This window comes from Augochlora pura, chromosome 10 (genome assembly GCF_028453695.1).
Source record: "Augochlora pura isolate Apur16 chromosome 10, APUR_v2.2.1, whole genome shotgun sequence".
NCBI classification, from domain to species: Eukaryota; Metazoa; Arthropoda; class Insecta; order Hymenoptera; family Halictidae; genus Augochlora; species Augochlora pura.
In genome coordinates, this window is record NC_135781.1 from 11,011,249 (window position 1) to 11,025,126 (window position 13,878).

Below are 13,878 nucleotides of genomic sequence, written 5' to 3' on the forward strand. Positions count from 1 at the left end.
ATGAAACGTCAAGTAAGCTTGTAAACAACAAGATTATTTAACTCCTACGCCTAGAAGGTTACATGCCAAAACCTCTGAAGTTACCCCCAGAACCGCACCAAACCATCTGTTCAAAATCCTAAGAAAGACAAAGTCCGTTGCATTGATCGTACAAGTCAATGTAGTTTAGAAACGACCTTGTAATTCATCTCAGTGACAGCAAGACTGACAGATGCAGAATGCAGTGTCGTTAAGCCGCGCGTAATTCGAAACCCGAGGCCGAGGAGGTACCATGAGCCGGCACGACGCGGATACACTCACTGCGAGTCAGTCGCGCTCCAGCCGCCACGGTGGAAGGTACTATTCTCGCGCTCGGTCTCACGGGCGAAAACGGATTGTTGTTGTCTTACCTCGTGTCCTGTGTGACGTTTCGTGCGACCTAGTGTTTTATTATCCCCGTTTCCTTGGTGTCGAGACCTGTGTGATCCGGTCCGGTTCAGAAGATCCCGCGAGCACGTTGTGCGCGCGAACAAGTTGCAGCCGCCGTGTTACGCAACGCAGTTGATTCGCAGCACGCGGGAAACTTGCATTTGCGGTCCATAGTCTACTCTTGTTTCTCTTTCTGTAAGCCGTCACGCGGTCGCCGCGAGGACTGCTCGGTAAGTAACTCGTTACTTGTTACGTGTTACTTGTATAAGTACTTGTTACTTGCATACTCGTTCGTTGTATTCTTCTTACTTGCATACTTGTTACTTGTACTCTTATTACTGGTATTCTTGTTACTTGTATACTCGTTACGTGTTATGCTTGTTACTGTGGATTTCTGTGTTATTATCTCACGTGTCCCATCCTTCGAGGTTGTAATTTCGACCCGTGCCGACGGTGATTTTCGGAAACTACGATGTATCTATTATTATGTTACATAGTTTATCCTTTTAAAATTATATTATTCGTGGCGAACCGTAATTTGAACAATGATTTTAAAATCGCTTTTAACATTTTATTGTCTTCGAGTGTCTGTTATCGTTTATAAATTTTGTGTGTAAATTGTAATTTTCGTAATAGTTTTTGACATTTAGTTGTCTGTATTATTATCACACTTGTTCAATTTTTCGAACTCTGCGGTATTGATGCGAAATACTTAATGAGACTTTTTGTAATGGCTGTTTAGATCATTTCCGCAAGATGGCCGGAAGTAAATATGTTCCGGAACATATTCTCAGTTGTGTATTGTCGCGTTTATGAAATTGTCATCGAAATTTTTTCATTGTTATAAGATTTTTTGTAGTGGTTATTTTAGCTTCAACTTTTTAAGATGATAATGCGATCTGCAAGATGCATTTAGGTAAATACGTTGAAATATGTTATCTTACGAATATTGTCTTACGAATTGCGTACTATAAGTGAGATTATTTTATTTTATGGCAACATCAATTTTTAAAAAAATTTGGTAAATATTTACTAAAAGACTCGTTTGATCTCGATGATCTCTTGATGATTGTCAAGGTTATGTCACGGTTATGTCCATCGATCGCGATGATTTCTTGAGACTTTGCCAAGGCCATTAGCCTGGTTGGTATTACGAAGGCCTTACTGAGCGGACGTTGTATATTACACAATTAATAATAAGGAAATTCATAATTATATAGCTGAGAATACAGGTTTCTTATTTCTAGGAATTTTATAGTAGCATCTTTTAGATTTGAGATAAGTTATATTTGAGATCACAGTTAGGTCAAACCGCTTTACGTTTAATAACTAGTTAGGTTCGCGATGAAGTTTGCAAACAAGATCTGTTAAGTAGGAGTGTTTAATCCTTTCTTTTTAATGCAAATCAAGTTTTATTCTGTTTTTTATTAAATATTACGTCGTTAAAGTAAATGCATACACGAACTTCAAGCTTCGAAGTAGATAAATAGAACCATGATTTTTGTAGCAACTTTTGTAATATTTGCATTACAGCTTGTATTGCTTATAAAAATTTATCAACCTTTATAACAGTTTCTCTATACTTGTACATTTCTGATCACTTTAATTCATAATTTCTTGCAGAATCATTTCGTTCAATGTAATATATGTATATGAATTAAAAAGGTAGATGTATGATTGCAACACTTGTGCTTGCGTGACAAACAAAATTAAATGTAGTCACAGCTGCTACTCTAATGGAACATGTAGACGTGTAGAACAGTAAAAAGATTTTTTCCAATGTAGAAATAATTTTGTGCTCGCTCTTTCTCATCTGTTTATCATTTTCGTCAGAAAATTGTTTCGATTACCGTGCTAGCAATAACAGGTGTATTAAATTTACTATTTTTTGTGTAAATTAATTGAGTTACGTTCCAGATAGCGATCGTTATAGGGTCAGTCTTAGAGTTGAAGGAACTGAAGCGTGATAGTATTTTCTTGACTTCAAGATTAGATAACCAGTCTGGATCTGTATTAAAAATCTATTAGTCTTGCGACAGGTTTCTCGAGATACAATAGCACGCAGCAGACTTGTACATATTTATATGCAGTGTAAAAAAAAACCAGATGATCAGGATCACGAGACACGATCTGGTAGCATGAACGCGGCGGCCGTGAAAAATGAAGTCATTTGTTTCGACAGGTCCTGACATGATTATATAAACGGGCAGACACTGATCCTTAAATTTGATTAACCACGCTGCATCAGATTTTATTTTGATTTATTCTCTCGGCGTATAAAAGTAATCTGCATTTCCACCTCCGCATCTTGAAAAAATGAGCAATTTTTTCAAATTATTCTCGATAGAGCATCACGTATGCATGAACAGTATCCTGGCCGGCAACCAAATAGAGAGTTTATGTTAATACTAATTAAATTTTGGTATTTCATACGAACCGCGTAACGGCGCAATCAAGCTCGCGTGTGTTTAATTAAAATGAATACTTAGTGAATTTCCTGTTTGAAATTTTGCCCGGGTATTGTTTGCAGTGCGTTCTATCTACTCAACTTCTATGAGTTTGGAAAGATGGCTGCTATAAGCTATATTAAATTCGCGAGAGAAAGATGTACAATTTCGAAACATTTTACAAGCAGAGTTGTGCGTTATAATTAGTTCATTGATCGATATCTTCGCGGAAAAACTTTAACCTTCCACGGCCACAATATATTTAATTACAGTTAACTTCGTTATAGTGATTAACTTCATCCGAACAAGCTAGAATTTGTGTAAAATTTGTCCTTATTAATTAGGATATAGTTTCTAATCAGCCCAATCAAATTCGATACAAATTTTTGTCTAGTCATCACATTTGATATTTATTGTCAATATATTCGAACAAACTGAATTAAAAAAAAAGAAGAACTTTGGACAGTCATAAGATCCTAATTATCGATCGTATAATTTCCGTACCAGCTGGTTAATTACAATCCAACACCGGCCAACAGCTTTATGTTTTCGAAAACGGTGTTGACACATGTGTCAACAGAGGTGAAGTTTCTAGCACTCGCTTGTAACAATTTCAAGCACCGTTTCAAAGAGATTGTTTTGACCGATGCATGGGCGTCGACGACCTTGCCGCGCGTCCGTGATGTTTAGAAATTAACGTGTGCCGTTCGAGCAAGCGATCCGACGCGAGAGGAAGAGAAACGCACAGGGATGGAGAGAAAGAGAGATAGAGAGATACTCGACAACAAAATAATTGCAAGCCCAGCCAATAACCAGTCTCAAAGATAATATATTCCGCAAAAAGTTGAACGTGGTCGTGCAGCGCCTCGGATAATTCCGAAGAATGCGAACAGTTTGCGTTGTTCGTAACATATTGAACTGGATTCTTTAGCACCTTCTTTGCCGTTATAATCAGCCGTGAAATTACCAGTAAATGATCACAATCAATCAAATATTACTTGAGTGTGAGCTATTCTTGAAAATAGAATTTCATTATTCGAATATCTGTGATCTTTATTCTCTAATCATATAACTGGGCTGATCGACTCTTATTTATAGAAATTGATTAAACTGAGCTCTGGGTAAAACATTGATAACAATGTAAAAATATTCTTAAATTTTTCTAATTTACTTCACTGTTCTATATCTCCCACTTACCCATTTCTATCATAATAACAAATATTTAAAATATATATTTTATAATATGAATCTGAAATACTTCATCGAAATATAATTATTGGAACAATTGCATCATGCATAGAAATTATTGTAAAAATTATTGTAAAAATTATGATGTCGTTCGCATTCTGCGTTCTAATAACTTTGAGACACATGACAATAATTAAACTCTGCAGTCTACCATTTCTAAAGACTTACTAGCCTTAAAGCCGGTACAGTGTGAAACACCGCGGAATAACCGCTTGCAGCGTGCAAGGGACAGCGCGGCATTTCGAACACGGGTAGGGAAATACTTGTTGCATTCGCGGGGCGCGCTGGCCGCCGACGAAATGCAGATAAATCGTCGGTGATCGATTACGGTCGGTAGCTAACGAGTTCGTTAAAACGCTGTAACACGCGGCGTGGACTTGTTTTGACAGTCATAGAAAGAATTCCGCCGGTACTTTCTGGTCATACCGGTTCCCATCGTGTACGACCTATTGGAGAAGGCGTAGGACAGAACAAGAGGTGCGAGTGAGAATCGTCTGCGGGGAACAGGAAGGGAGCAGAGCAGCGGGTCACCCGACAAGAAATCCGACGTGCGACATCGCGCGCGCGTTCGCCTCGAGCTCTCTTCGTCCCCCGAGATTGCCCCGTGCTATATCGGCTACCGTGCCGACACAATTTCGCGTTAATTCTCTGCCGTTTTTTGCACGGTTGTCGATCGAGCCGCGCCGGTTTCGTAACGGAATTCCCTCAACACTTTGTGGATCCCGCATCCATTCGATGCCATCGCTCTCATCTCCTCTCTGTTACCCCGCGCTTCGGGTTCAAAGTTTTCCGATAGAGCTTGCCGTTATATGGACATGCGGATTCTCGCGCTTCGAATTTTCCTTGTCAACGTGGTTTTGCTCGTGAACCACGAAGTCCCACGAACTTTAGCAACTCTTTTGAAACTTATGGAAAACATGTTTCGAAATTGTTTCTGCGAATAGCATAAGAACCCATTTTCGTTCACGGTTTAGCATGTTGAGTAGCACGTTGAGTAGTAGTAAATCCTCAAATGGTGAACATTTTCTCGCATTTGACGCTTTTATTTAACACATTTGCTACCAGCACGAGTCGCGCGACGGTAGTCAGAAGGTGCAGAACAATCGAGGCAAAGTGAAACAGTGCAACAATTACAAGCTATAAGAGTGTTGACTTATCCCGAAAGCATTTGTTATTACAAATTACTAATTAGCAGCTTGATTAACTTTTTCATTGCATTATGCAACAAACGTACTTTGCTACGCACGTATTTTTTAAATTTATGTCGTATCATATACGAAGTATAGATAAAAATAATGAAGTGCAGCTCGCGTAGTAATAATCACATGTTTGCAGGCTTGCAATGTATTATTCAAGTATAGGAATTTTACGCGAACAGCAAGGGGAATCAGGTACTCGCTTCACCCAGTCTGTTCTAATTTTCTTAATTATTATTGGCTAAGTTACGCGCTGAACAAGAGACGTAATTAGGTGGAGCGGGCGACCGTCTCCCATTGCCCCTCGCGCCGATTAACTTGTTGGTCTTCTTGTTTACCAATAGAAGTGGTTTCTGAAGGTTATAGAAGAGTGGAAACCATGGACAGGTCAGGTCCCTCTGCCGAAACGATGGACTTCTCCTCAGCAAGGGTCAATACTTTAATGCTTAACCGCTATTAGCATACGAAATAAATTTAATTTTGATGTCAAACAGACGCATTCATAGTTCATACGTTAAATTCTGTGTGTGAAGTCTATATAATTCGTTACCATACCGAATATACCAAATATACCGGTCGCTGCAAATTAATGTCATAAACGAACGGACAAAGATACAATTGCTTATAAACAGTTACAATTTTCGAGTATCCTTCGAAATGGTCGATTCCAGAGAAGAAATAGCGGAAGTATCGGCAATTCAAAAGAGATCGGCTAAACGCACGTCAGCATTAAAAAAAAAAAAACTAGTGTCCGCTCGGCTGATTCGGCCAGAAAATACGCGTACTGCAAACATGTATCGATTGCCGGGCCCAGTTTTTAAACCGATCGAACGCAGTTCGCTTTGTAACGCTGGTTTCGCGGGTTCTCGGGTTAGTATTAAAACTTCGGATAACAGCTCGAAATGTCATTTCGATCCTTTGATAAAGTTGTTTGTTGATTTGATCGAAAATATTCGCCCGTGCTATGGCAAGTAGCGCCGATTTCAAATATTGAGATTACTTGATATCCGCGTGTGATTACTCGAGGGGAAAATATCCCTGGCTTTCGGGCAACTCGGCGATTAAAAACCGAACATTTCGTCGTGTTTCAACGGAATCTAATTTTCCTGCGAGGCGGTAGAATTGAATATTCACCGCGGGAGGGTTTAAATAAAATGGATTCGGTTCACGTGGGTCCCGGCTAGCTTTCGCAACCGAAAAAAAAGAATTTGGATTCTTTGACAAACGACCGGCCGAACGATTGTCCCGTTATCAACGAGTGAATTCTCACTCTGGACACGTTCTAGGGAGATTGGTCAGCCGGCGATGCGTTAACTTCCGGACCTAGATGAGAAATGCGCAGAAAATTTAATCTTTTATCGATTTGCTTTTCAAACTTTATGTCTCAGACGGGTTAGACATTATTTTCATCAGAAATTAATTTGAAGTCGTTTCCGCAACCATGAAACTTTTTAATCAACGACGGTGTTTGGTGGAACTATGCTATTAATTTTTTTGGTATATTATTTAAACTAATTAATACTTCAGTCATTCATTTCTATGAAGAAAGTTATCGTTAAAGAGAAGTTTCAGGATTATTTTCATCCTTTGAACATGAATATTTATCGAGACAAGGACATGTATATTAGATAAGTTTGTTAGATCTATGTCGTACTAAATATGCATTAGGACTGGCGTGTCTCTTTTGAGTACTCTTTAAATCATGATTCATCTTCTCTGTAACATTGTCGTGACATCAGCTGTTTAATGGAATATTGGCGTGGTCAGTAAATAATACGCTTGTTAGTAAACAACAACAATTTGTGTTTCTCAAAATAAATAATTCATTCGATGAAATAAAAACCGAGAAGGAAAGCTGACTGCAAAAATTCGAGACAAAAGACTCTGTTTTTTTTTGCAATCGCACGAAGTTCCCGAAGCTCAAGTTTAGAAAGAGAAGAAGGGTGTTCCAAGCTGAGAAAGGTTAAGAAACTCTGGTCTAGACCGTTCTCTCGGTTACGCGTCTTCCAACGTCCAAGGTAGTTTGAATTCCAGACGGATTGTTGCGGTCTCGCGACGCGGGGTTAAGTGAATCGCGCGCTGCCGATGTTGGCGTAGTTTTCTCGTTACGAAAAGTACGCCGGCGGACGTCCACCGTCGAAAGATTTAACGCGAGTGCTCTTTCCCTTCTTTCGTATTCAGGCTCGGGGAAGCCAGCCAGCATGCATATTTCCGCTTTGATTTGCCCCGCGCGACCGATACTCGCGCGATTTTCCCGCTTTGTGTCGTTTCCATGACGGGAAAACTCGTTTTACGAACACGCGGAAATTATCTGTCTCCGACCAGCAGCGACTAAAGTATTGTTAATGACTGCACTCGGATCTGCATGTGCAATATACAATTTCTACACCGTAGTAGAGGAGAGTCAGAAAATTACCTCTTTGTGGTACAAAGCCCCCGCTTTCATTTCAGCATTTGGTAGAACATTTGCAATTCAGTTATTTTCACTTGTGTAACTTTACAGCTACAGATGTGCTAGAACTGTTCTTGCACACCATATAATTTTGACGCAATTTGCGTGTACATTGTAGATAAGGAAAATAAGTAATTATTAATAGAAAAATTGAATTTCACAAAGCTGTAACTTGCCGAGTTTAGCTGATCATAGTATCTGAAAGGGTTTACGATTTTTGTGAATTAAAAATCATTTTTATGTTCACATTATAACAGATTTATTACTATATATTCCACCTGCATATAATATAGGCAAACACAAACAAAAATACAGTCTGCATATAACAAATAAAATTATAATATTCGCTACAATGACTTGCTGTACAAATCGAATGCCTAAAAAATCTTGGCTAGTAATGACAGCGGATTTGATGTATTTTTTACACAAATGACTAGGTTACAAACACACGGCGCGTGGAAATAATTAAAGAGTATCGATGCACTACTTTTAATTCGTTGAAATTATTGAAGAAAGAATTAAATGCGTAATTGAATAATTAATTGGTCATAATAACGGTAGTGAGAGGATTCAACACAGGCATGAATAATGTCGAGTAAGTGTGCAAAGTGCAAAGATCACGAGCGTAATGAGCTAAAGAACAATAAAACAGCGTTTCGGTATGCTAACAACCAACGCAGCAACGTACGGCGCGGTTACGTAGTGGTATTATACCGAGGTTTGCTCAAAACATTTTAGGTGAAAGATTGTGCAAACATCTGATCTACTGTTTAACTTGCTGACTAACTGAAAGGAAGATAAAGCGAGTAACCCGAAAGAAACTGTCTCTCATACGCATACGAAGTATGTGTTCATTTAAATTATTATTTAAATGAAATGTCATATATTATTTGGAAGTATAAATGAAAATATAAGATGATTACTGAAAGTAATTACTATAATATCAATTGTTACTTATTAATTATCATTTAATTGCTTATCATTTATTATCTATTCGGCACAACGCGTCGAACACACGCCATAACCAGGTCATAATATGAAATAATATAAAATAATATAAAACAATATACAAAACAAAGTCACTTATTACTTCCTTTCTATTTGAATTCGAATAACAAATGACATTCGTAAAACTAATGTTCAAAATATACATTATATAATATACAAAAGACGAAAAAGAAGCAAAAATTATTTATTCCCTCAGATACAAATAAAAAATAAAAATTTATCTGCAAGTAAGAATTTATTGATGGAGTTACTTGAATGATTTTTTAATTAAATACGATATTTAATTATCATATGCAAGTGAAATATTAATTTAATTTCTAATTTGTTATCCGTTGTTTGAAATAAAATTTTTCCAACTCTACCGTCATACAAATCTCAACTCGTAGTTCGCGAACATTGTTTTTGAATTAGGGTCTTCGAGGTTCCAGCAATTTCTACCTGCTTATCTTGTCATCGAACTTCGAAATAACCGTGTTTGATACCGATCATTGATCCGATAAGGCCTCTTCAAGTGGCCAATTTGCGGGATATTTGACAATCGATAACGTAGAAGAAGGTTTTTGCGGTTTGAACGATTCCAAGTATTTTTTGTTTCCAGTGATGCATACGGAGAACTTATCGATCACCACGAACAGACAGAGTTTCACGATAGTGTTAATTGTGTAATGCCGAATCGATATTTTACCTGATACTACCGTGTCGAGAGCAACGGGAACAGATAGATACTGTTTTATCATTCTTCTGCAAATATTTGTTGTAACTCGGTTTCTCGTCGGGCGGAATGGATAATGGGGTCTGTTGTTATTAGGTCACAGACTTCGATTATATTTTAATGGTTTCTTACTTCGCGATACTTGGGCAATTAGGTCAATTTGCGAGTTTATTTATACATTCTTTCTGAGGAACTTCTACTCGTTACGGTAATCTTTCGAGTACTTCCAAGGAAGCATTAATTGAAATGAGTCGGGAGCTAAAGAAGTAAATAGAGAGAGTTTTAACACATTTTTATTGCTTCTATACAAAATGTCTGATAATATTTGCGCATAGTTATGTAGGAGTTTATCTTTTACTATCTTTACTACATGCCTTCTGAAAGAATAATGTTTTTTTAAATCTCTTTGCATGTCAAGTTCAACTTGCGGAACCAGTCAAATACTCAAATAATTTCCTACCATCAATACTGTGGATAGCTATGCAACATAAAAATTGTATTAAATAATATGCAAGCAAATATGTTCGAAAAGCCACGAACCACAATTTCCAAAATTTAAGTCAATACATTAATTGAACTGTTGCTTATAAGATTTACGTATTTATCAGAGTAAACGTCGTGTGCATTTATTCCATTAAGAAACTCCTTGCTTAACTTTATCCCCAAATATTCAATTCCCATTTATACTTCAACGAATACTTCAACTAATTATTAAAGTCACAAACCGGCAGAGTTTTCTTAACGATTTTAATGTGATGTTTGTACAAAATTGGAAATCTTTTATGCAAGTAGATGTTTCAACGCTGACTATCACGTTTAAGTAGTTTCTTCGTAGAATCGACAGTACCATTTGCATCACAGTTTTGTTCGGTACGATGATAATCGCAGCACACCCACGCAATCGACGATCGCCGCGACGAAATTAGGAACCAGCCGATGTCACGTTGCCCGCTTAGTGTTTTCAATTTAGGATTAAGAGCACACACGTCGTAGTCGAGAGCCGACTGCTCGGAACGTTTCGAGGTTGCGCAGAGCCTCGATGGTTCTCCAATTACTCGAAGCAGGGTCGCGAGATCCTCCCACGCTGAATATGTATATCACGTGTACCAATAACCGGCAAGAATGGGTTCGATGAATATACATACAATTAAAGGCGGCCATTTCATCTTCGGCATGATGTTAATTGGAATTTACGCAATTGTCTGAATCGGCTTCCCGATTTTTCCAAATGCGACCCATGAATACTTGTTAGGTTCTAAGAATTTCATTAGTCCCTGGAGATTGCTATAGGTCCTAAGATATCGATGATGGTCATATAAAGCCACTGCGCTTTAATCTGTACCCGATTTCAAGGGAATATTCTAGGAAAACTAAAAATCAGCATTTGCCTTACAAATATTGAGTTTATCTAAATTTAGTTGATCTAAATTCAATTTATCTATATTTAATTGCATCTAAATTCAATTTATTCATTGAAACGAAAGATACAGAAACGTTATTTAAAACTGTAATAAATTGCCTCGTTGTATGCAGTGCGTAGTAGATTCATAGGAAGAACGTTTTCTCTCGTCGAAATTCCACGGTTTAGACTTTAGCCGGCGCGACGTATTAAATTTCGGTGGGACAATTTTGTGAGCAAACACGAGGCAGGTAGATACGACGTTACGTATGCATATAGGTTAACGATTTCTGCGAGCACACGCACGGCTGTTCCCATTCTGAGTGTCGAGCGCTGCGTTATCACAGTTATCGCTCACTATACCGTGGCCGGGACCCATACCTACGCATCTATTCTGCATTCGGAAGTGGTCGTTGCAGGTGAATCGCATGAGTTACAACGGTACGCACGCGCGGAATCTAAACTGGGAGCCGTAGTTGCAGTATTTACTTGTAACAGTAACGAGGATAACAATAATAGTCCACGGCGCGGATAAAGCACTTATCGTACAGATAAAAAAAAAGAGAGAGGAAGAGGCGAACATCATGGCGATGGAACGTGATGAGAAATGTATAGCAGCACGTTTTTGTCATGTAAAGGTCGGGTTGTGCTCCGACTGCGAATCTCCGTTTTCAACATTTAGTCTTCGGGCAGCGATGAAACGTAGCGTTCGATGGAATCTAACAGATCGTTCTTCACGTAGGAAATGAAACTTCTGGACAAATTTGTTCATTGCAAATTGAAGTTCGTGCCGATTTCTGCGAGTTAAATTCTCTTTCAATAGTTTGTAAGTAGCGTAGGCGAGAGCTACATTGTTGAATTGTGGTATTTATGAGGGTCCACCGTGGTCTTCTTCGAAAAATAAAATTACATTTTTCGTATAAATATACTATACTTTTTCATTTTAGTCGGCTTTGGAAAGGTTAATATAGTTAGAAAAATTGCTCAACTTTGAAATAAATTAATTAATGACACTGAAATCGACACGTTGAAATTAATCAGAGCTACTATTTTTTATATAGTATAATATTTAACAAACATTTTATACAGTATAATATGCTCGAATGTTTTTCGATAAAAATCACTCACGATAGTATTTCAAGAATTCCTTAAAATCCAGCGAGTTTGTATCATTAAATTTTGTAGATTGCAACCGGAGTTGGCTCAGATGCCTGTACAATTTCAAATTTCATGCTTGGATAATCGAAAAGGGTGGAAATCGATCAAAAATTGATTTCGATAATGGTTATGGTGTCAACAGCGCTGAAGAATGTTAAAGGGAGCATAAAGGAGTCCTCCCCTCCGATAAATCTCATCCCATTAAACGATTTATGGGCTACTGTGACCGGGGATAAACTGCAATTGAAGTGCACGCGAAAATCTAGGTCTGTGCTCAAAATAATCTTCCATAATCGTTGCGTGTCAGCGAAATGCTTTCGTGAGCGGCCCCGAATAGAACGGAGCGAGTTATGGCCGTAACTTGGCCAACTCCTCTCATCTGGGTGTAGGTACCCCGAGCTCCAGTTTGACCAAAGGCCAGAATTCTCCGAAATTTCGATCTTTCTGTTTTCCAAATATATATTTACGTTCGATTTATATGTATTTTTAGATTGCAGAAACAAACACAAATACGTATGAGAAATATAAATTACATACATATAACAGTCATTGCATAATATAAGAGTCAAGTAAGATTTGATTTTTTTCATTAATCACTTTAATAAGTTGAAATTAGTGCTACAAAGTTCCTAGGTTTTTTTTTAACTTTTTCGCTGCGTCAAATTTTACACAATCATTTTTTCCTATAGACGCAGAAATCCACAGTTTAGTAATCAATAGATAAATTATTAATAAAATTCACGACAACGAATATGATCATCATCTTTGTTTTAATCGAATTTAGCATCAGAAATAAATTTATCTCCATATTTTCAATTAACACTTTATTTACACGTTGCACTAGCTGTTCATTCACATTTTTACAGTAGTAAGACATAACAATGATCTACCAACATTATGACTTTATTTCCAACTTTTAAGAAATGTTAGAACAAAAAATACACTTTTGTTCTACTCGTATTTCATAAAATTAATGTAAGATGAATCGCGGTCTATTGGTTATGCACTTTTTACTGTATTAGTTTCGCATCCCAGGGACAGTTCATTAAATTCGTACAGGCAGCAGTATCATTAAAAAACGTCATTGAGGTAGCAGGTAAACGAGCTGAAACCGAAATCGTCCCACAAAAACAAATTCGCCGACCGAACCGTTCCACTCGTACACGCGGCAATTACAGTCTGCAATTCGATCGCGAGTTACAGTAATCGCCGCGGGCCCATAGCAACGAATGATGCAGTAGTCACGACCCAGGCGAGTCACAATAGGAAATAACGCGTTACCGAATTAACAGTTACAATTTAATCGTCATCGCGGATGCACAGATTACATTCTTGCGGCGCGGCACGGTGCATAGTTTGCGATCGGTATATGACTAATTAATGTTTCGTGACGCATAGCACTGTAACCACGATCACGGTCGACAAACACGTATTATTGCAGTACCGTGACCAATCGTGCCTGCCAGTCGAAAGGAGTGACCAATGTTGTTTGCGTACGGCACTCTTTGTCCCCCCATGTACCTGCACCCCCGTCTATAAATAAGTGGGCACCTAGTGTTAATGAATCAACGATACGCAATATGAATTAATGTTATAAATATATTCAGTAATATCTAGTAGCATTAAACTGAGTGATTCAATTATTTAGATCCTACAAGTAATTAAAAGTTTGGCAGAAAAACTATATGACACCATTTAAATGTAACTGTTCGGAGAAACTATCTAAATTCTGGAAAAAATTTATGGAAATTATTATAAACAGAACGGAGGAATATCTTTGCGGATATAATGAACATATTGATGATTAGAATGCTAAAATTAGTGAAAGAAGTTTTGTCGTAAAATAACGC

At 37.8% G+C, this 13,878-nt stretch overlaps 1 protein-coding gene across 1 annotated transcript in view; it reads left to right on the top strand.

The window, feature by feature from the left end:
* LOC144476586 (CD151 antigen) overlaps window positions 1-13,878 on the top strand; it is a 137,451-nt gene continuing 123,573 nt past the window's right edge. The window contains exons 1-2 of the mRNA XM_078193700.1: window positions 1-12; window positions 583-638. Coding sequence (XP_078049826.1) covers window positions 1-12; window positions 583-638 — 68 coding nt within the window. The remainder of the gene's footprint in view (window positions 13-582; window positions 639-13,878) is intronic.